The sequence below is a fragment of the Monodelphis domestica genome, chromosome 6 (genome assembly GCF_027887165.1).
Source record: "Monodelphis domestica isolate mMonDom1 chromosome 6, mMonDom1.pri, whole genome shotgun sequence".
NCBI lineage: Eukaryota > Metazoa > Chordata > Mammalia > Didelphimorphia > Didelphidae > Monodelphis > Monodelphis domestica.
In genome coordinates, this window is record NC_077232.1 from 210,505,226 (window position 1) to 210,529,329 (window position 24,104).

The window sequence follows — 24,104 nt, forward strand, 5'->3', positions numbered from 1 at the left end:
GTAGTGGGAATGAACAAACTGATAAGCTAATGGTTATATTAAGATGATGAAATAAGTACAGTTTACTAACCTTAGCAGTAGTAGTGATAAAGAAACGATTGCAGAAAATTTACTAAAATATATTTTATTGCTAAAGTTTTACATATAAATATGTGGTTATTTATATTTGGGGTTCTTTTGTATTTTCTTATTCTTATTTTGGTCTGTCTCCCTCATTCGTTCAATTCAACATTAATCATTTACAACATGTAGATAATAATGGTGCTGAATAACCAGGGAAATATGAACTTTTTAATAAAGATCATTAAGTCCTAAATAGAGTGAGATTCACCTCAATGTCTAAAAATACATCCCATTACATTTTTAATGCAATATTTTAGCTATTTAAAATCCCAGAATTATATATTTAGAACTGGAAAAGATCTTGGAAGTCATCTAGTTTAACCCCATCATCTTATAGGTAATGAACTGGGGCCTAAAGAAGTTAAGATAATTGTTCTGGGTTTTTAACAAGAGTAATAAATATAGTCACTCTCTGGGCTACTTCCTCCTTACTCACCTTTCCCACCTCAAGACGCCTCCACTTTGAGCCCTGTACTCTTCAGAAGGACTGAGGTGACTCCATGGGGTGACAGGATCACCACAACTAGAGGAAGCCCCAACTACAGTCACTTAACCCCCCTGCTCACCTTCTCAGGGTCTCACCATCTCTCCTTCCTTTTTTACCCCACCTTGTTTTCCAACTTAAGGACCTTTGTATTTTCTTGTATTTATATGCCCCAGAATCTGGTATGGTACCCAGAACATAATAATTAGCCTTGATAAGTGCTTTGTCTCTACCTATAAAGTGGCAGAGCCAAGTCCTCTAACTCTAAATCTAGCATCTTTTCGTCCACATCACTGACTCAAAAATGAGGGCAAAATTTACTGAGTGGTTTTTTAAGCATACCTTTCCCTTTTAATTCTTCTTCTAAGTCACTTTCATTATTTTCTTCACTTTATATTTGTATGTAAGCCTAAGAATGATGCTATTAAATCATATGGCAATTTATATTCCTAATATTCAATTCTTTAATTTGAATTTGGATTGCTATATTTGAACAAAAATGCCAAGAAAGCAGTTACCTGCTTAGATTTCTTTTTGAGAACTAATCCCTATGGACTCTTAAAGATGAGACAGTATTTATGAATATATATGTCTGAGACAGAACCAAAGTAAACTGGTGCTTAAAAGTCACATTTATATTTAATAGGGAAGGCAGTATTTTTTGATGGAGTTCAGAACTTCATTCTGAAAGATCTGAATTCTTATGTAAATAGCTTATCATTAATATGGATGATGGGAAAAGGCAACATACAATGTCAAAAGCAAAATATAATTACAAAGCCAGTAACAGAAAATCAGGGAAGTGAATTATGCTGTAGATATAACAAAAGAACAGGCTAAAAATAGGGCAGTATAGAAAATGACTATTTTGAAATTGGTACACGACTGTTCTGAGGGTCCTGAGCCATTAAAAAGACTCTCCAGTCTATTGTTATTAAGTAGCTGATTAGTTATTATTTGAATTATCCATGACATTTTTTTCCTTGCTCTTGACTGTTGATTGTTACATCTACCACCAAATCTTTCACTATGATTATTAATAAAAGGGGATGAGAGCCATATTAGCTCATTTACTGCTTGTGAGGAATTCTAGAGAAAAACTTAGGTTAAGAAAAGGAAGAATATTTAAAATATAATGGTGGGAGAGAGTAGACTTCAATTACTTGTGTTATCACATAGACAATCCCATTTTAGCATAGATGACAGGTAGTTGTTTTTATAGGCAAGAAATGCTTTAACAAACACAACTATATTGTGTAGAAAGAATAAACACATTTTATTTGCTTAATTATGCCACGACAAAAGACATCTGTCAACACTGGGTTGAATCAATAAATACTTATATGGTGCTGACTATTATTGTGTTAGGCAACACATTATTGTGTTAGGAACAGAAAGACAAATGGAACAGTTCCTATCCACAAAGAAATTATTGGGGGAAACAACATAAATCAATACATAATTATAAAATTGATAGAAAGTAAAGTGTCCTCTGGGTCTATTTTCTCACCAACTCCCTCTTGCAGGTTGGGACCCCAGGGAGACAACTATTCCAGGGTTAAGGGACTCTTAGTCTGAACATCTAAAGTTATAGGCATACCTTGGCCATAATGTGAATTCAGTTCCAGACCACCAAAATAAAGCAAATATTACAATAAAGCAAGTCACACAATTTTTTTGTATTCTCAATGCATATAAAAGTTATGATTAAATAGGCAATACTATTGTGTACATGTATAATGTATATATCTTAATTTAAAAAATATTTTGTTGCTAAAAAATTGTAACCATCCCCACAGCCTTTATTAGCAAGGTAAATCTTTTTGCTGGTGGAGTGTCTTGCCTCAATGGTGATGGCTGCTGATTGATCAGGGTGGTGTTTGCTGAAGGTAGAGGTGGCTATAGCAAATTCTTAAAATAATAAGAGAATAATAAAAGTATGTTGCACTGATTCTTCCTTTCACTTGAATACTTAGAAGCTACTGTAGTTGGCTTAATTTCAGTATTGTGTCTCGACGAATAGGGAAGAGCAAGAGAAAGAGAGAGATGGGGAAGAAATGGAGAATGGCCAGTTGGTAGAGCAGTCAGGATACCCACACTCAGTTAGTGGCACCCCAAAATGATTACAATAGTAACATCAAAGACCACTGATCACAGATCACCATAACAAATAGTGAAAAAGTCTGAAATATTATGAGAATTATCAAAATGTGAGAGGCATAATATGAGCACATGCTGTTGGGAAAATGGTACCAACAAACTTGCTCAACACAGTGTGGTTGCCACAAATCTTCAGCTTATTTTTTTAAAATGTAGTTATCAGCAAAGAGCAAAATATAATGAGACATACCTATATAGCTTATGACCTCTTGGAAGTATATCTACCCTGACTCCAGTCACCGAAACGAACATTCAGCTTAAGAGCAAAACTTGGAAATGGCATCAAAAGAACTGTAGTGACACAGTGTCTCCCCTATAAAGCCTAGAGCACCTTTTCCCACACACACAGAATCAGAGGGAAGAGTGATCACAGAGCTCACCTGGAGAGAGGCATGTAGCCATGCTGACACACACATGGTCCCTAATATTCTCTCATGCTATCCTTGAACTTCCCTTCTCTGTGATGTTTCTGCTGACTCATTCCACTTAGCCTTCCTGGAATGTCCCCAAACAACTTGTGTGACTCCAATGCTTAGCAAGAGTCTGCACCTTCTCCAGTTCAAGACTGAGTTAAAACCCTGGCTAGGGGTTTTAACAACTAGAACCCAGACTTAGGGCCATTACAAGTCTTAGCTTTTTTGACTTGTCATCTCCCAGCTCCAGGGGCTTCTTGCTGACTCAGCACTGTAGCTGGATCCTCAGTCCCACTGGATGCTGCCATGTGGGTCTGCTTTAAGATGCCATTGCTGATGGGGAGAGGGGAACAGGAAGAGAGAGAAATCCTCTCCCCTTTCCTGCTATACTCTCAAAGAGGTGGAAAGGAAAAGGTGAAGAGTGAATTCTGTAACAGTTTTTTTTCCTTACACAACTAGTTCTCTTATAGACTGATTCTGCAGCTTTATTTCTAGTAGGTTAGGGCAGGCAGCTCTACTTATAAAATCTCAGTTGCTTCTATGGTTACATGCCCAGTAAATGGGCAGAAAAAGGGCAAGTTCAATGGTTTTGTCAATCTTCTTCTGATGTTTCCAAGCTTTTAAATATGCAAATGAACCACTCACAGTCTGAAAATGGTACATTCTTTATCAGGTACAAATAAGCCACTCAATCTGATGAAGGAGAACCCTTATACCTTGGTCTCTATTAGTGAGCTGCCCCTAATATCCTGTAACTTTATCAAGTGAGTTAGGGAGAACTCGATATGATGCCCATTGATCAACACTCCCCTCACCGATGTAAAATTAGGGTTAGGGCATTAACATCTTTCGTTGATCAGGAAAAGACTGAAGTATCACTTGAGCTGAATCTTGACAGAAACTAGGAATCCGAAGAGCAAGAAATGAGAAGGGTGTGTATTTCTGGGCATATTGGTAGGAAGAAAAGGGGAAAACATTATGTAGAATAATGAAAAAATATAATTTGTACAAGTACTGAAACACTCTAAAGAAAGACAACATAAGACTTAAGAAAACTGATTAGTGCAATGATCTACTTTCTCCAGAGGCCTGACCCTAACCCTAAATTAAAGTACAGAAAGAGAAAAGCATTTTTAGATATAGAAACTGGGTAGATTTGTTTTACTTCAAGATATTTCTTTGTTAACAATTTGTTTTTTTCTCCTTTCTCTTGATTTTTAATTGGGGGGTGGGCTGGGTATTAGAAATAGGTCAGCAATAGTATTTTTCAAAAAAAGAAGGCCACTGGGAAAAAAATTTTAAACACATAGAGAAAAACAGAAGGAAGTTCAGAAGGAAGTACAGACAAGAAAAAGTTCTTAAAGTACCATATGGAATTTATTATATTCTTTTAAATAAAAGCAAGTGGAAGGAAATGGACATTCAGTTTCATATAAAATCCTCTTTTTCAGTTCTGTTTACATGAAAACGATCGTTTTTTTGGTGCCTAAGTTCAGAATTTAAAAAATAATATCATATCATAAAAACCCACAAAAAGAAAGAAATAAAGGAGAATGACTTGGGGGAGCTGACATATTATATTAACTGTAATTTGGATTAGAGGGAAATTTTTGACTGAATCAACATCAAAAGAGGAAAGGGTCCTGAGGAGGTAGAGTCTGGCAGTACCAGTGGAACAAACAATACTCCACTTATGTCCAGCATGCCAGGGGCAGAGTCTGAGAAAAGATAGAGCCAAAGATGTAGCATTTTCAGAAAGGAGTGAGGTTTCAATTAGGGCTAATAGAAAGGAATGTAAGAGAAAGAAGTCCAAAATGAAGAAAAGTTTGTTCATGGTGGATAGGGAATTTCTGATAGGCAGGCCTGGGTGAGATAGCATTTAGAGGGAAGGAGAAGAGAAAATGTCAGGCAGGGATGGGCACAATTTCCTCCTAAATGTCCAGTGATTTTTTAGTACAGGAAAAGGAAGAGAAAGAGAATTAGCATTAGGACTGCTACTCTTATTTGATGGCTATTTATCAAGATAGGCAAAAAACAAAAAACAACAAAAAAAACCCCAAACACCAACTGTGTTAAAGCAGTACTTCCCTATAAATTCATCAGGAGCCATTGTTTATAAATATATAAAATATAAAGTTGTTGATACTTTTTTATTTTGTGTAAACCAATTAAAAGGAAGAAACACTATGTTCTATCCAATGAAAAAAATAAATTGGAGAACACAGAATCACAAATCTGTTTCTTCATCAAATGGCCTTCCCTGGTCTCACTTTAAAGATCCATATTTAAATAGTATTATGAAGATGTTTTCTTAAATAGATCCACAGAACCAAATGTCTCACATTACGAAAACCAGTACCAAATTCAAGATGCCCAAATGTTGATCTGATCTTCTGGCCTTTATTCACACCCCATCTAAGATGTTATACAGGATTCTCCCTAGATTAGGAATCTAACACTACTTTTACCAGGTTATTTCCAACTATCTATTGATCAAGTTCAAACTTTAATCTAGAACTCAAAGACTTCCATAGCTTTATTCTACTTTCCCAATTAACCATATATTTCATTTCCCCTCAATGTGAACCTTTAACTCCAGATAGTCTGTCCCCAATATTACAACTTTATCCTTAAATTCTCTCATGGCATTCCCTCCATATGGTGTGCCATTCCATTGGTACTTCTTTCTAAATTCTTCTCCTAACACAACAATTCTAAAGCTTACTGTACTTATTAGTTCTATGGCATTATTAACATTTGTGGTGTTATTCTCCAGTTGCTTCACAGGGGTATATTTCCCCACTAAAAAACATTGCAAGCTTGCTGTGGACAAGTAACAGGTGTCATGTTGGGAGTTCCTAACAATACATAGAAAAGGCACTCAACATTTAAAGATCACAGAAAGAGCTGAAGAAGACCATAGAATCCATCAGGTTTCATTTTACTGAGATCCCGAGAATTAAGATTTGTCAAAGGTCATACAAGAGGTCAGGTGACATCAGGGCCAGTGATAAAACATAGACCTCTTGACTTCAATATTCTTTATTGAATGTGTAGAGGATGTGTCCAGGAGGAATCTATAATCCAAAATCCCTCTTGTGCCTAACTGACTGCGGTTGAAATTCTCAAGATAAGGTTGATTCCCTGTCAGGTAAGAGTAAAAGCTGTTTTCAACAATTTGTTTCTTTGATACTTTGAGAATTTTCTGTGATTAGTGGGAGTAACTCCTTCCATCAATGTAGAAAACAATTTCATCTTCCTCATCCTGTAAATCTTCCTCAAGAGAGCCAACAGACATTTTATCCAAAGTGTTAGAGGCCTTCCTCCTATCTTTCAGGATCTAGTAACCCTCAATATATTAAGAAAATTGTTGATTTGTTGTCTTTAATTATTCCTCACTATATAACTTCTCCATTTTCTTTTTGGCCACATGGGCATCTTTGAGACTATCTTTTTTACCTCATTTTGAATTTATATTTTATTGGTAATAGAACAGCCTGTGTACACCCACCAATCATCTTTTCACCCATGTGGTGCGCTTACCAGCTTAGTTCTTAAGACTCTGTCTGTTAAGACTATTAGCAGACACTTTGTGAATTTTAGATTTACTCCACCCTGCTTAGTCTTTAGAATTTTAGCAACCAGGAATGTATACATCCCCACTTAAGGATTAAGTGTGGGGGAGGAAGGTCTATGACCCGCGTGTGCTAGCAAGCGACAAATCAAAAACAACTAACTGACCCCCCGGACTATCCAAAGCCAAGTTTAAGCCACCACTGGTATATGTGGAACTTGACTTGGAGGAGCTGGAGTGTGAGATCTCTGACTGCTTCCCTGAGATGATCAAATGGTGAGTGTTAAGGCTGACTCCTCTTTCCTTGGCTTTCTGGAGGCACCAGCCTCCAAGGAGGCCCCTCATCTTGGAGGAAGCCTCATGGCTGGAAGCTGAGGTAGATTTAATCTTCTGGGAAGGCCACTTGGCTGAGGCCTCTGAATTCCTGCTAGGATAAGACCAGACTGGGGCAGCAATACTCCCCTTTTCCCTCTATCTCTCTCATTCTTAATTTCTTCCTTCTATTGTAAATAAACCATCATAAAATTCCATTCTTATTTGAGAATTTCATTGGGATTTAGAATTTAAATCCCTGGAGACCAACTGAAATATATTCAGTCTCAACCCTAAATTTTACCCTTAATGACTTTACACCACTAGGGGAACACAGGTATTAAAAAGTAATGTATTTTTGTATTGGCAAGCAATTTGGAATTCACTGAAACTATAGCTTCATATCTTAAATGAATTGCAGTCTGATTTCTCCCTATTCTATTCTAAGCCCAGCTTATTATGTATCTGAAATATTTGTTCAAGAGATATATAATGATCAACTAATTAAGTGGGATGTCTATTCAGCTACAATCAATCCTCAAAATTCAAGTTGTTGAGACTTGGAAACCACACATTAGAGGCTATATGCAGTTAAGAAAAAAATGAAAGGTGTAACATGGGAAAGTTTGGTTTTCAAGGGCGGCTCCGGTACAGAGGTTTAAAGAAGTATAGCAATTAATATAATGCCCATACACTATCATCTGACACTGTACAAGTTAAGCTTTAGGTTAAAAAGTCTTATAGTTTTAAAAAATTTTATTTGCTGTATAGCATTTATAATATTGTAGATCACATGGAATATGAAAAGTAAATATTGTGTGAAATAAAATTTTAAAATTGAATTATTGATTCAAAAAGTCATAGATTTGGGAAATTACTAGAAAGAAAAATGGTTTGCATGTACCAATTTTGTTATGTAAATTGCATTCTATAGGTTATTTCATGGTGACTGTTACGAAAAGTGCACGTTATCAGAATTAATGTTTTGTTAGAAAGAACTATGAGCAAAAAAAGTGTATTTCAGCAATTTCTTGTGAAAGATGACCATTTGGGGTGGTCATGGGAACCTACTCTCCTATTTTCCCATAGGTTCAATGTATCAACATTTGAGATTTTGATTTTTGTGCCACTTTCTAGGAACATTATCCCATGCAAAAGTTAAGGTTTGGCTATACATACCATAATTTGCACAATGTGTGATTTTTATCCCGTTTTGAGAGTATGGTTAGTTAGGTTGATTTCTATTGTATAACTATATTTCACTCTAGGAGATTAATACTGCTCCAAAGTTTATTGAAATTACTAAGTCATCTATAAACAGGAGCATCTAAAGTACTTCATTATCAACACAAAATACTATTTTTAGTCTGGAACTCTTTGAATGATATCTTCAAGTGATACTAGTAAATAAATAGCTTAGGCAAATGTGTCTCCTTATTTAATACCTTATATGATGTCATTATTCAGTAAAAAGATATTTATTAAGCACCCTCTACAGGACAGGCTCTGTGCTAAGAACTGGGCAAAGAAAGGCAAAAAACAAAGTCCCTGTCCTTGAGGCCCTCACATTCTAATGGGGGGACAACATGCAAATAACTGTACACATCCTAGACAGATAAGGAAAAGCATGTGAAAAGATACAGACCTCAGAGACAGTGTTGTATTCAAATAGCAAGAAGGCCAGTGCTTTCTGAATAGCTGAATATTCAGAGTAAAGTATAAGAAAGGCAGTGAGAGACCAGGTTGTGAAGGGTTTTAAAAGCCAGAGGATTTTAAACATGACTTAATGACAGTAGTGTTTCAAATAATATTCAATCTGGATGGAAGGCATATCCTTATTTAGTATAATTTAGGAAGAGCATTGGAAATCAATAAATAATATTTACTTGTTTAAAACCCTATTACTTTCTTTTGAAACATCCTGACCAAAACAAAAATGTTTTATAAAGTTTTTAAAGTAAAAAAATATTTAATCTTATGTTGGTTTATGAGTATAAAATGGAGGAAGAGTTAGCAAAGAGGACTAAGAAGGAGCAATCATATATTGGAGGAGAATCAAGTAAGAGCTAAGTCATAAAAATCTAGGGAAGAGAGAATATATATCTAGAAGAAAAGAGTAGAATGACTATCAAAGGCCTCAGAGGTAAAGAGTGATCTGGTAAATAAATCAGTGGTAACTTTGGAAAGAGTAATTTCAATTCAGCGATTGTGGTCATGAACTAGACTACAGATGGTTTAGAAGGGAGCATCAGTAAAATTGTTATAGTTGATTCTTATAGCTTCTCTCATAACTTGAAATTTCTAAATTATCAATTTTACTTCTCCATTAAGTTTACATCAGTGTTTCATCACAGTATGGGAGTAATCCTAGGATGTTGGCTATTTTAGTTTGAGCAAATCCTATTAAGTACAAAAGGTTTCAAAAATAAAGCCCTTGGTGACAGGTTGTTGTTGTCTAAAAAGAAGCTCAGTGAAATTCATAGACATATGACTAGGTTGTCCAGAGTGATAAATTTTTCGGCCAAATAAAGCATAGAAAATTTATCATAAGCCATCATGAAAGAAAAACTGACACTGAGGAAATCACAGATTCTTGAAATACTGAAATAGTCAATATGGATTTTACTAAAACAGATTAAATTAATTTAATTAGTTTTCCAACTAGCCAAAGATATTCAAACTTTTACATTTAATTTTGGAATCTAAATTACCTTTCCAATAAGATACATTAAAAACAGAAATTCAATACTTAATGATTATTTTTTAAACAATTATTACCTTCTTGATAGGCTCCATCTGCCATGACTAGATGAAGGATTTTAGGATAGAGGTGCTTGTGTTCACTTCCCAGAACATTCTGAACTATTGTTGAACAAATTTCAATATTCTCATCTTCATCTTCATGTATTGCCTATGTGAAATGATAAGTTCAAAATTTTAGTGAATACTTGTATATTATCTTTTTCTAATCAATAATTTGATATGATATTAGGAATATATTCAGTACTTATTACCATAATGGATGTAGAGATAAATTTTATTGTGCATTTCAACAACAAATGTAAATTTAATCAGCATTCTACCAACCTTTATTTTATCATAAACTTCAATGAATTTATCAAAACCTATTTCCTGCTCCAGATTAAGTCTCAGTTCTTCCAAATGGTTAAAGACACTATCACAATCTCCACATTCACTGGTAATATCACCATCACTGTTATCTAAGAAAAGGAAAAAAAGGCAATTACTTGAGTGATCAAAACAATAAAAATCAGACATAAAATGATTTGTATCATAACAGTCCAAAAATAAGTTTAATTCTCCTACAAAGAATAAACAGAGGCACACAGTAGTCATTAGTAATTTAATACCATTAAAAATAATGAGGCAAGGTATAATGACAAGTATCCTATATTTAGAGTAAGAAGATCTGGGTTCAAATCCTATCTCTGCTATTCATTGCCTGGAGGATATAGCAAGTCTATCAAATGAGAGGATTAGGCTTTCTGAAAAAGCTGGTACTTTCTAATGTTTTCTGTTTCTAAATCTTTCTAAATCTAAATCTAAATTTTAGGAAAAGCTTTTTAAAAACTGAAAGAGAATTAAATTAAATGTTGACATAAATAAAAATGTCAACCAAATTAATCAAAATTGAAAAAGCACAGAACTATGCCTGTTCAATTTAGTTACTCTAAATATCTGTTATGACATTTGATTTTAGACCTCTTAGGTAGAAAAAAGTGAGCTCTAAAGTAAACAAAGAATCCAAATGTCAAAAATTTTTCACTGTATTAAAATTTCAGAAAAGTAGTGGAAAAAATATTATATGGGTCCAATATTCTTTTTATTTAAACTATATACTGAAGGTAGTCTGAAAATAATAGTAAAGGATGAAATGGTTTTTAAAAGGCTAAACTAAAAACTTATTATATTAATGCATAGTCAGGAACCAAATAGTTAGAAGTAGACTCTGTATCCTTAAAGCAAATTGAGAAAGGCAAAAAGACAAATCTAAAAAAAAAAAATTAAATTCTTTAAAAGATATTAAGTTGAGGGGGCAGCTGGGTGGCTCAGTGGATTGAAAGTCAGGCCCAGAGATGGGAGGTCCTGCTTTCAAATCTGACCTCAGATAGTTCCCAGCTGTGTGACCCTGGGCAAGTCACTTGACCTTCATTGCCTAGCTCTTACCACTCTTCTGCCTTAGAACCAATACCCAATATTGATTCTAAGAGAGAAGGTAAGGCTTTATATTTTAAAAAATAAAATAAAAGATATTAAGTTGAAGATATAATGAAAAACCTCATTAAACAAAATGGTGAACAGGAGTCAAATGACTTTGAAATTGGTTCACAGTATTGACGTTTGCTACTGAAGAGCTAGAAAATGCTGTCTGGAGAGGGAAGATAAACATTAATTGGGAGTATGGGGAGGGGAGGAGAGAGGAGAGGAGGGGAAGGAGGGAGAGAGGGAGAGAGAGAATGAACAGAATGCTTCCAGAAGAACTGGAAAGACTTGCATGAAATGATGCAAAGTGAAGTAGGCAGCATCAGAAGAATATTGTACACAGTGACAGAAACAATGTATGATGATTAACTGTGAATGACACAACTATTCTTAGCAATACAATGCTCCAAGACAATTCTGAAGAACTTATATTGAAAAATGCTGCCCACCTCCAGAAAAAGAACTAATAGAGTCTGAATAGAGAATAAAGCACACTATTTTTCACTTTATTTTTATCATGGTTATTGGTTTTTGTTTTGTGTTTTCTTTTACAACATGATTAAAATAGAAATGTTTTGTATAACTGCACTTACACAATTTATATCAAACTGATTGCCTTCTCATTGATGGGGAGGAGAGTGTGAAAATTAAATTTAACTCTCCCCTGACCATAACAATGAAATTAATTAACTCTCCCCTGATTGTGAAGATTAAATTGTAACCCCCAACTATTTTTAGAACCCCCTACTTAAAAGCTGAGTAAGGAGATATGCCCATTTTTTAGCTCTAATCACCAAAAGTGTAAACATTCCACTTAATCACTGAATGGGAGGTCTGTGACCCACATGTGCTATAGTGGGTGATGAATCAAAATCAACTGCTGCCTTCTGGGCAGTCCTAGAGCAGAGCATCAACTGTGATTAGTAGATAGGAGAAGACACAGGAAGTGATGCAAGAGGAAATGTCTTTAAAAGGGAGTGACACAACTTCTCGAAGAAGACAATTCATGCTTTCGAATTGAGGCTGGTGAAGAGGGGCAGAAGGATCTGCTGATTGGACATGAAATACTGTTCCTGACTGGACTGACACATGGTGAGTGAAAGCTGACTCTTAACTGCTGTTTTTTCTCTGAAGAGACTGGCCTCAGGAAATACCTATCCTCTTGAGAGAAACTTCTTGGATCCTCAGGCGCATGCGTGCGTGTGTGCGTGTGTGCGTGTGTGTGCGTGTGTGTGCGTGTGTGTGCGTGTGTGTGTGTGTGTGTGTGTGTGTGTGTGTGAGAGAGAGAAAGAGACAGAAACAGACAGAGACAGAGAGACAGAGACACAGAGAGAGAGAGAGAGATTGATTACTTAGTGTTTAGGCTAGATATCTTACCTTATCCTCTCTTTGATTTCTTCATTCTTTCTAAAATTTGTTAATAAATCTCTTTGGAATTAATTAAATTCCTGGTGACTGCTCTTAAACAATCAAGTTCAACCCTTTAAAAATTAACCCCATTTCCCCTTTACAAAAGAAAAGGAAGAAGAGATTTCAGAACTCAAAATTTCTTTAAAAAGTAGGCCTAGAGATGGGAGGTCCTAGGTTCAAATTTGGCCTCAAACATTTCTCAGCTGTGTGACCCTGGGCAAGTCACTAAATCCTCATTGCCTAGCCCTTACTGCTCTTCTGCCTTGGAACCAATACACAGTATTAGTTCTAAGATGGAAGGTAAGGGTTTTTTAGAAAAAAGTATTAAAAAAATTTACATGAAATTGGAAAAAAAATTATAAAAATAATTTAATATATCACAAGAGATGAACAATCATTCTGTATTTTTCTCACCTGAATGCCACTCTTCATTAATAATACTTTCACTGCTTGGGTTGTCCTCCTCCTCAGCAGGTTCTGTGCCATTGATTATATGTTCATCACTGATGGACTTTAAGGCAGTTTCTTCTTCTTCACTAGATTCTTCATTAGGTGGTTCACTATATTCTTCACTAGGTTCTCTAAGTAACTGTTCCATAGAGGCCTGAAGCTCCTGTAAATCTGGGTCTGCCTCCCCAAATATTCTGAAATGTAAAAACCGAAAGGTGAGACCAATCATCACGATTACATTTCTTTAAGCTCCACGATGTATTTTAAATCCATATTTATTTGTGGGTGGAGAGCTTAGGCAGTAAAATAGGATGAGTGAGTTTTATGAAATTTATTAAAAATGTATAATAAATATTGTCAATTTTTAAAAAAGGATTTGAAACATGAAACAAATGCTAAATATAATTCTATGTTTTATTATTACTGATAAATTGGTCTCCTTAAAGTGAATTTTAAGTGTTAATGAAATTATATTACTTGAAATACTAGTTTAATAATTACTTAAGCTTTAAAATACCTATTTACAATATTTTAGCACATTAATGATAAAGCACTTTGCCTTCTCATTTCCCTTTCTAAAGCATGTACCTAATTTGTGCCAAAGTAATATTTTACATGATATTGTAAATTTAGTAAAGATAAGATTACCTGAATTATTTAGGGAATGAAAGAAAACTCAAAGAAATACCAAAGAGGAATTTTTTCATATGTAGACAGTAACTCAGTTTTCAAAATCTATTATCATTATTATAAATTATCTTCTACAAACAAAGAAAATATGAATGAAATTTTGTTATCAGGTAGTAAATTTTCTTTGTAAAAAACTTTTGTTGTTGTCAACTCAGATAAAAAATTTTCAGAAAAGGTTTTAAAAACTGTAAAACATAGTACTTAGCTCATCTTTCTTTAGATCTTAGCATAAATTAAAACTACAGAATATCCCAAAGAATTTGTTTACATATTTGCAATATTAGCAAAACTATATTTATTACAAAGTAGAGCAAAATATCCATTGCCTAGCCCTTATTGGTCTTCTGCTTTGGAATCAATATACAGTATTCATTCTAAGATGGAAGGTAAGAGTTTAAAAAAAGAAAGAAAAGAAATCAAAGGTATTTTAAAAATATGAGAAAAAGTTCTAAAAGCAGTAAGACAAATGAGACACAGTTAGAATCACAGAATTAAGAGTTTGCAAGGACACAAGAGGTCTTCTTATTCAACTTTACCTAATCAAAAATCCCCTCTAGACAACATAACTGACAAGCTGTCATCCACCTTTGGCTAGTACATTCCATTTAAGGATACTTTAATTATCAGTTTTTTTCTTATGTCAAGACTGAATTTGCTCCTCTGCAAAAATTCAATTTATGACTACTAGTTTTGCTCTGTAGAGGCAAACAATCGAATCTAGTCCAACAAGGATTTGTTTTCATGTGTTTATCAAGTGCAAGGAAGACCCTGGAGCTACCCACCCCCCCCCAAAAGAAAGTCAGTCTCTGCTCTCATGAAACTTCTATTTTACTGGAACTAATTCCTCTTCCCTCTAAAAGCCCTTTAAATATTTTAAAGTTATTCTGCTCCATATTCCTTTAGTTCTTTCTTTTACAGGTCAATCACCTCCAATTGCTCCAGCAGTTGCCTAGATGGGTAGCTTGGTCCTTTGAAGCTTTCTTAAATTGCAGACTTTTTAGTGTTAACAAAACATGGCACCCTAACATAATAATGAATTATTCTACATGTAGTCTGACCAGGGTGGAACAGAGAAAATGATACCACTTTCCTAGTCTTAGCCACTATTACTATCTGACTGCAATTCAAGACTATTTACTATTACTGACTGCCATATGACAGCGTTGGTTTATATACTGAGCTTATAGTCTGTGAGTGAAAAATTCCCTACTACCTTATATGAGGATTAGATTTTTAATGTTAACAGTAGTCTTCAGGTAATCACAAAATAAACATATTTATATTCCTAAGACAGTTAAATAATGTTAGCATAAGTGATGATTTTAGTAGGCCTTTTGTGATTATTTTAATATAAGCTTTAAGATCTTAAATTAAGCAAGATAACTGAATTAATATATCTAATCATTGTTAGCATAGGCCTTAGTGTTAGGCTTCATCTTTCAATCTGCTATATCATGCACCCTTAGCAATAATTATGGTCTTGAACTTGTGATCCAGTATACGTCACTAGGCCTGACCCTGGCTTCAAAGCCTGGTATCACCCAACCCACCCACTCTTATCTTTTGCATCACTAGTCCAGGCTCCCCCGTTACCCGCTTGTCTATCAAATGACTTTCAAGTCATCATCAAGTGATAACTTCTATCAATGAGAAGTATATCCTGCTCTATTTTTAACATCGTCTTGGATTATTTTTAACTTGGTATATAAGTTGTGATATTCTTTGGGGTATATAGGAAGGCCTCTCACAGTGCTCTGGGTCTTTTGGTCTTAACTAGAAGTCCAGATTAATTGTGAGACTGGCCATCTCCCAATAAACCTATTTCTTTATGGTTTGGAGACTTTTTTGGTTGTTTTTGCGTTCCTGTCCTTAGAAATTACGCAACAAGTCCACTAAAGACTGAGATAAAATAATAAAAATATAAACCTGAGGTTGAGTTCAGAATATTTATCTATCAGAATAAATGCAGAGACTGAAGCAATTTTTCCCTCAGATCAATGAAGTCATAACATACATCTCTTCACAATCAGAAGGTGCTTCTTTAATGGGTTCATCTTCAGTATCCTCTATTTCAAGATTGTCTTGACATACATCTACCACAGAGGGAACATCAATCAGTGTTCTGAATAGCTTAGAGAGATCTGGAAGTGAGCATGTTCTCAACATCTAAAAATTAAAAAAGATGTTTTTATTAGCAAGGAGAATAGGAAAATTAAAAGATGGAAAACATGATTACTGCATATATGTTATTCTTTAAAAACATATCAATTCTCAGTGTCTTGGCTTCAAATTCCATCAGTTTCATGAAAAAGAATGTGCCTTAAATTTTTATTTAGAATGTGCCTTAAATTTTTATTTACTTTTAAAAAACATCACTGTCATTTTCCAATGACTTCTCTCATATGAAACTCTAATGGAACTTTACTTCTTTGAAACGTTAAAAGATTTGAGCAGGACAAAGTAACACTTTGATCTTGCCATTCCAAAGAACATAAGCAATGATACAATATCCTTAGTCAAAAAGTGTGGTCTCATGAAAGGTTCTAGAGCTAAATTTAAAAATTTTATGTCTAGCTAAATTATTTCTTTGTAATATTAGGTCCATTTATTTTAGCTCTGCTGTTTGTAAATATGATTCCTATTAAAAAAAAAAAACATTCCATAAGAAGAAATGGATGGTTTTGAATAGACAAAAATAAAGAATTTATACAGTAAAAGGCAGCATTTCCAAAGTAAAAGGAGAAACAGATTGTGGAAAATGTTTTCATTAAGTATGTCTGAAAAAAAGCTGATGTTCAGAATCTTTTAGGAATTGATACAATTTTTTAAGAAAATACTCTACTATGGAAACATGGTCCTAGGTTATTAATGAGACAATTTCTGAAAGAAGAAATATAACTAAGTTAATAACTTATAAGTCAATTACTTAATAACATGTTCAAAATCTCTAATGACCAAAAAACGCAAAGTAAAATAATTTCATAATACTTCCTTATTGTCATCAAATTGTCAAAATACTTAATGACAAAATCAAGTGTTGGTGGCACTACAGACTAGTATAAACTTTTTAGAGAGCCCTCTAGAAATATACAATAAGAATCATAAAAATCCCAACTTTTGGCACAAATGTTCTAATATTCCTAGGGCAATATTCTAAATATCTGCTGCTTTATCTATAATAGCAAAACAAACAAACAAACCCACCACCCCCCCAAAAAACACCAAACCCTAGAAATTAACTATTTCCAATTATTAGAGAGACAGCTAAATAAATTATGATATATCATTTGCAATAAAAGTATTCTGTATAAAATGCCAATAGCAAAAATGAAGAAATCTAAGAATTTTTCAAAATGATGTAAGCAAAGATGGTTGTAGAGTAAAATCATGTATACTGTCCACAACCATATTTAAAAAAAACAAACCATCCAACAACTGCAACATCTTATAAAGATACAAACAAATTGAAAGAGATAAAGAACCCAAACTATTACTATTGTTGTTTTAATATACTTTATTACTTGAAAATGTAGACAGTTCAAATATTTAAAGGTTTTATTTAAATACTCACTTCATAATTTACTTTTAAAGTACTACAAAGTTCATATTTAAAAAAATATTTTAATTGGAGTCAGAACCAATTGTTTATTTGGGTTTATGTTTGGGGGTTTGGTTTTATAAGATTACTCATTTGCATAAATGAATGATAGGGAAATGTTTTGCATGATAATACACGTATAACCTAGACTGAATTGTCTGCCAGCTCCAGGAGAGGGGAAGGAAGGGAGACCATATAACTTAGGAAACCTTATGTGGAAATTTGTTATTACATGTAATTGGCAAAAAAAAAAGGTTCTTAAAGTAGAAACCTTCTCCAACAGTTTATGTACTAAAATTAACTTCACTTTAACTATTTTTCATCTTCTTAAACCTTCATTCTTCCTATTTTCCATGTTTATTTGTACTGCATTTTGCTACATAAACATTTATTTTATATCTTTCTAAAAATATGAAGTCTAAAACCGAAGACTCTCCAAAAAAGGCTTAACTAATGCTGAGAAAACTGTTAGTCTCCAATTTAGAAACATTCTTATCCCCATTTAACAGAGCACATTTTGTCAAACAGAAGTCTAGTCCTCTATTCACTAAAACTTGTGTAACCTCACTGCCTCATATCTTTCAGTTATCTAGAAAATAAAGGCATTAATCTGAATCTCCATGTGCCACTCAAACTTATCCTATTACATGCTACTTACTTTTATATACTATCCAGCAAATTCAGATTATTTGTCATTCCTTAAACAAGCTAGGGTTTTTCTACTCTGTTCTCACTTTTTTACTAAAGGGATGAATGTGATTCCATTAACATGTAACTCCTGAAATTTTATCCATTTTTTAAGGCACAACCTAAAGACCAGATCTACTATGAAAAGTACTTGAATCTACCCTTGTCCCTCATACCCAAAGTAATCACTCCTTCCTACAAATTCTTGGAGCACTTTGCACTTCTTTTTTTTTTTTTAAATCCTTACCTTCTGTCTTGGAGTCAATACTGTGTATTGGCTCCAAGGCAGAAGAGTGGTAAGGGCTAGGCAATGGGGGTCAAGTGACTTGCCCAGGGTCACACAGCTAGGAAGTGGATGAGGCCAGATTTGAACCTAGGACCTCCCGTCTCTAGGTCTGGTTCTCAATCCACTGAGCTACCCAGCTGCCCCCTGTACTTCTTTATATGATGTCAATGACTGGGATAAGATAACAAGTATTGCTTATAAATCTATAGATAACACAAAATTGAAAGGCATAAATGCATTATAAGAATTATACATTTGGGGAACAGCTAGGTGGTTCATTGGATAGAGATACAGATCTGGAGAGGAGAGGTTCTGGGTTCAAATCTAGCCATGTGACTCCAATTGCTTAGCCCTTACTGCTCTTCTGCTTTGGAACCGATACTTAGAACCAATTCTAAGACAGAAAGTAGGTGCTAAAAAAAAAAAAGAATTATATGTTTGGTGTTAGAAGCATGGGTTTTGGTGTGGCATCAACAGGCATATTAAAATCCAAGGTGGGATAAAAAGAACTACCAAAGCTTCATGTTAAATTCACTGTGGAAATTGGAAGACTGTTCTTGAGATCAGTAGATAATGACAACAAGGATATGGAAAAAATGATATGAATGGTTACTAACTTTTAAAAAATCAAGATTGGTTATTGAGAGATATAGTTAGAAGAATGGTCTGGAAGTGGCAGTGGGAAACAAAGGGCATGCCAACTATTCCAACTAGTCCTTTGAGTTAGAGAAAGTGGGAGAAGGTATTGCGCCCAAAGGAGTGTTACAATTAATGTACTGTTCTCAGGGGGTACCTAGTTTTAAGTTACAGTGTGAAAGAGATAAGGGGTTTTATTGAAAGTATAGCTGTGATTCCAAAAGGAAAAAGGCATGAAAGAAGTATGAACCAATATAGAGAGGACTTGGAAAAGAGCATTCACCATATCTAGTGTTGTTCTAGTGAATGGTTGTCTTCCCTTACAGTATTTGGCACTCTCTATAGCTGATTGTGGCTCTGCTTTGGATATCTCCTGTTGATCCAAATTTGCTGTAAGTTATAAGGTAAAGATGGCCAGAGGAAATAAAAGTGTTGTTATATAAGCTACTTTTAATATCTAAAAGTCAAAGAAAAGGCTCTGGAATGAAAATGGTTTACAGCTATTTTTCATGATGCTCAAAGATCTTTTCCCAAAGATGTTTCCTAGGTTTTAGCTTGTGTCTGAGTAGTCAGTAGTTATTTAATAAATGGAGAATTTCTATAAAAATGTGCAAACAAGTAATGTACTATACATGTATATTTAAAGCATAATGTACCTGAGACAATATTATCAAGAATACAGAAGCAAGTTCAGAAAATGTCATCAGAAAGTTGCTTTTAAATGTTATTTTTAGTAGTAGCAGTAGTAGTAGTATTTATAGAGTGCTTTAAAGTTTGCAAAGTGCTATAGATATGTTATCTCATTGGATCCTGACAACAAACCTACAAGGTAGGTGTTATTATTATCCCTATTTAATAGATAAAGAAACTGAGGCAGACAGATACTAAATGACTTGCCCAGGATCACACAGTAAGGATGTAAATGTCAGGCCAGATTGGAATTCATTTCTTTCTGTGGTAGAGGTATGGAGAGAGAGAGAGGACTTGTAAGCCATGCATGCAAGAAACAAGCTGGGGACCTGTCTGTCAGTCAAGGGGAAGTTTCTAAATGGAATGTTCCCAGAGGAGGCAGTTGAGCTGGCCAGGGGGAGGATCTGATTCTGTCGCTCTCTCTGGAGTTTGACTGACCAAGAAAGGAGGCAAGCCTGGCTGAAGGGGAATGAAGCTGAGAACTATTATTTAGTTTTTGTCCCAGGCTGAAGGACCCTTGAGGGGGGCTTCTGAAATTAGACTGAGAGACCTCGGTGGCTTTGTGAAGAAGAAAGAAGATTTTAACTGTTGTCCTCCATCTTTCTAACTGTCTCCCTGTCACAGCTATGACTGGACTGATTTCCCAAATTCCTCCTATCCCTCATTATAGATTAGGGAAACCCTCATCCCTCTTATCTCAGTTTCCTATCCTGTTGTTTCCCAATAAACCCCTTACCTGAGAAAGAAAACAAGAGTATTTTATAGTCCACCTGGGGGTGGGGGTGGGGGTGGGGGGGGAAGGAGGAAGCCAAAAGGCTTCAAGAAGTGGGTGGTTAAGGGAGGGAGTGAAGGAGGAAAAGGTTAGGAAATATATTGATCTACTAGTCATCAATAGAGATCAGTAGGCAGCTCCAATGCATTCCCCTGTGGCAACATCCCTCTATCGCTAGCAGTATCTCTCAGTATCTCTCTCTGTATTACCTCTATCTCCATTGTAACTAAGAAATCCTCAGGGTGTGTCTCCTACTAGTAGCAGCCCTCTAATCTCAAGCCAGAGTACATCAGTCACTACAACCAGTAATAGTCACACAGATTACCTTTTTTTTTAATTACATTTGGCACCTCAAATTGACTGAACCCTACAATTCCCTGGTAAAGGAAAGATAGACAATATGTTCAAACAAATGGTTTGTGGAGTTGTGATTGTGGCAGCCATTGCCTGCTTTTGGGTATATCACGTACTAAACAGCAAACTAACCCAGATGGTAGTGGAAACTCTGGATTATATAGGCAACATTACAATGTCTATTTTGCAATTGCCATTTCAATATGAACTGATTCTCTGGCAAGTCCTGGTACAAGTATATGTACTTTTTATGGCTGTGTTGCAGACTTTAACCCAAGTGAATTAAGTATTTAGATTCATGGTTCCCCTTAAGGCAGAAAAGATTATGGTTATGGATACCAACCTAGAAGGCATGATTAAGGCTGTATTTGAACAACTGATTAAGGAAAAAGTACTAGATCTAGTTATGGGCAAGGACAATGGGCAAACAGAGAATGTACCTCAGGAAACTGAAGGTGGAAAGGACACTGTGGCTGACGGTGACCCTGAGAAAATCTGCCCACTAATGGAGGTCACTAAGCTGACTACTAATGCTGGTGTGATACACTCAAAAAGTCCATAGACAATTCACTCCGCAGGAACTGGAATCCACAAAGCGCTGTTTTCCAAACTTTGCGGACGATCCTTTTGAATCCCAAAAGGAGTTGAAACATGCATTCAGGATCTTTGATCCTGATTTTGAGGATGTTGAGTTCCTATTGTCAGAACTTTTCACCCCCATGAACAGAGACAATTCCTAGAGAAAACTAGATCTGACAGCAATTTAACTAGCTGACCAACTGCAGAGCAAACGTTGGACATGGACTTTGCCAATCCCACCTGCATGTCCTACCTGAAAAGATGTAGGGAAGTCTTACAGCAAGCCATTAAGCAATGCTGTTAATATGTGTCCCCTACTAGTAGCAGACCTCTAATCTCAAGCTAGAGTACATCAGTCACTACAACCAGTAATAGTCACACAGATGACCCTTTTTTATTACCTTTCCAACTCTAAGTTAAATCTTCTACAGAATTGTTAAGCTTCATATTAGGTTGTTGTAAACCTTTTATATTACATACATGTAAGTTTAGCCTGATATAACAGTAGAAGAGGATAAGCGCCAATGAAGGAAAAGGTTATGTAAGGGAAAGGCTCTAAATATGTGAAACTTTAAAGAAATGTGAAACCAATAGAAAGAATTCTGAAAAAAGAAGCTAATAGGAAAATGGCCTCTTTGTTTCAAGTTCCCAATGGTGGCCTTATGTAAAGAGAAAATTCTTCTTAGTATTTTACATCGAAAAGGATAATCATGTGTTTTCTTTAAGGGATTAAAAATTTTTTTTCAAAGAAAGCTCGATGAATAGAAATGCAATAATAATATCATAGTAGCTTATGATTTAACTAACATACTTGCCTTTGGATTATTTGCATCAAATAGACCAGTAGAAAGTCCAATTAGCAATGAATTCTTGTCTTTATTTTTTGCTGGTGAATCAGAACGGGCACGATAAGACTGTTGTTTTTTAAGACAACTCGATGGAAAGAAGGCAGCTTTTTTCAAGGCTTCAAAAGGGTGTACTTTGTGAAAAAATGGTTCAGGAGGCAGAGACTTCTTGAAATTGGGTTCAGGTTGCAAAGAATCATCTTTATCAGGTTCTAAAGCATAAAGGAGAAATCAGGCTACAAGGCCATGTAACGTCCTGAAATTTTTGTGTTAGAAGGGATTTCTCAAGTAATCTAGCTCAACTTCTACTCAAATCATATGCCCTACCATCAGTAATATTCCATGTGCTCAATAAAGAGATAAATACAATTCACTTTTTAAAATGATAATATTAAATATTAAAAGTATTAACATAATCATTCCATTTAAGCAAAAATGTACCAAGAAAACAAAATTAAAAGTATGATTATTCTAATTAATTATTCTAAGAATGATTGGCAACACGTTTGAAAAGAAAATGATTAAAAAGTCATTGTTAAGTTAAATTGACCAGCCAATTAATAAACATTTATTAAGTTCTTACTATGTATCAGGTACTGTGCTAAGCTCTAGGGATACAAATAGAGGCAAAAGACAGTCTCTGTCCTCAAGGTACTCACAATCTAATGAGGGAGACAACATGCAAACAGATATACACAAAGCAAGCTCTATAGAGGATAAAGAGAATAATTAACAGAGAGAAGCCACTGAAATTGAGATAGGTTGAAGAAGGCTTCCCATAGAGAGATTTCAGTTGGGGTTTAAAGGAAGTCAGGGAGGTCAGTAGTTGGAGCAGTGGAGAGTGTTCCCAGAGAGACTGTTAAGAGTCACTGCCTGGAGTCTAGCGATGGAGGGTCTTGTTCATGGAACAGCCCTGAGATCAGTGTCACAGGTCTAAAGAATAGGTGTTGGGAAGAAAAGTGTAAGTAAGACTGGAAAGGCAAGAGGGGGGTAGGTTCTGAGGGGCTTTGAAAGCCAAGCTGAATAGTCTGTATTTGTTTCTGAGTAAGAAGGGTGGCATGATTGGATCTTTGTTTTAGGAAAATCATTCTAGTGGCTGAATGGAGGATAGACTGGGACAGGGAGATATCTGAGGCAGAAATGAGAAAAGGACTAACAGTGTCAGAGGAGAGAAGGGGACATATTTGAGAGATACTACAAAGATTAATAAATAGACCTTGGGTGAGAGATTAGATAAGGGGAGAGGTAGGAGGTAAGAGATAGTGAAGATTTGAGGAGAAACCTCAGTTACAAGTCTGAGGGACCAGGATGGTTTTGCCCTTTATGGCGATAGTAAGGGGGTGGGAGGAAGGTTTAGGGGGAAAGAGTGAATTCCACTTTGGACACCTTGAGTTAGGATGTCTACCGGACATCCAATTCAAGATGTCTGAAAGTAGTTGGAGATGCAAGATTGGAGGTCAGGAGAGTTTGGGGGAGTAAAACCAGATTTGAGAATCATGAGGATAGAGATGATCATTAAATTCATGGGAGCTGATAAGACCACCAACGGAAATAGTATAGAGAGAGAAGAGAAGGTGGTCCAGGAAAGAACTCCGAGGGTCATTTACAGTTAGATAGTGACCTTGATCTTGAAATAGATACAAGGAAAGAGTGGTAAGATAGGTGGGAGGAGAACAAGTGAAGAGTAATGTCCCAAAACCTAGAGAAAAAAAAAAAGAGTATTGAGGAGAGTGATCAACAGTGTCAAAAGCTACAGAGAGGTCAAGGAGAATGAGGAGTGAGAAAAATACCATTAGATTTGACAACTAAGATATCAT

At 35.2% G+C, this 24,104-nt stretch overlaps 1 protein-coding gene across 14 annotated transcripts in view; it reads right to left on the reverse strand.

The window, feature by feature from the left end:
* The window catches only part of NEK1 (NIMA related kinase 1), a 133,621-nt gene that overhangs the window by 6,509 nt on the left and 103,008 nt on the right, over window positions 1–24,104 (reverse strand). For all 14 annotated transcript variants that reach the window (XM_056802882.1, XM_016423129.2, XM_056802884.1 and 11 more), the window contains 5 exons: window positions 22,258–22,499; window positions 15,855–16,006; window positions 13,115–13,344; window positions 10,154–10,287; window positions 9,845–9,977 (listed from right to left, as the gene is read on the reverse strand). In XM_056802882.1, the coding sequence (XP_056658860.1) occupies window positions 9,845–9,977; window positions 10,154–10,287; window positions 13,115–13,344; window positions 15,855–16,006; window positions 22,258–22,499 (891 nt within the window). The remainder of the gene's footprint in view (window positions 1–9,844; window positions 9,978–10,153; window positions 10,288–13,114; window positions 13,345–15,854; window positions 16,007–22,257; window positions 22,500–24,104) is intronic.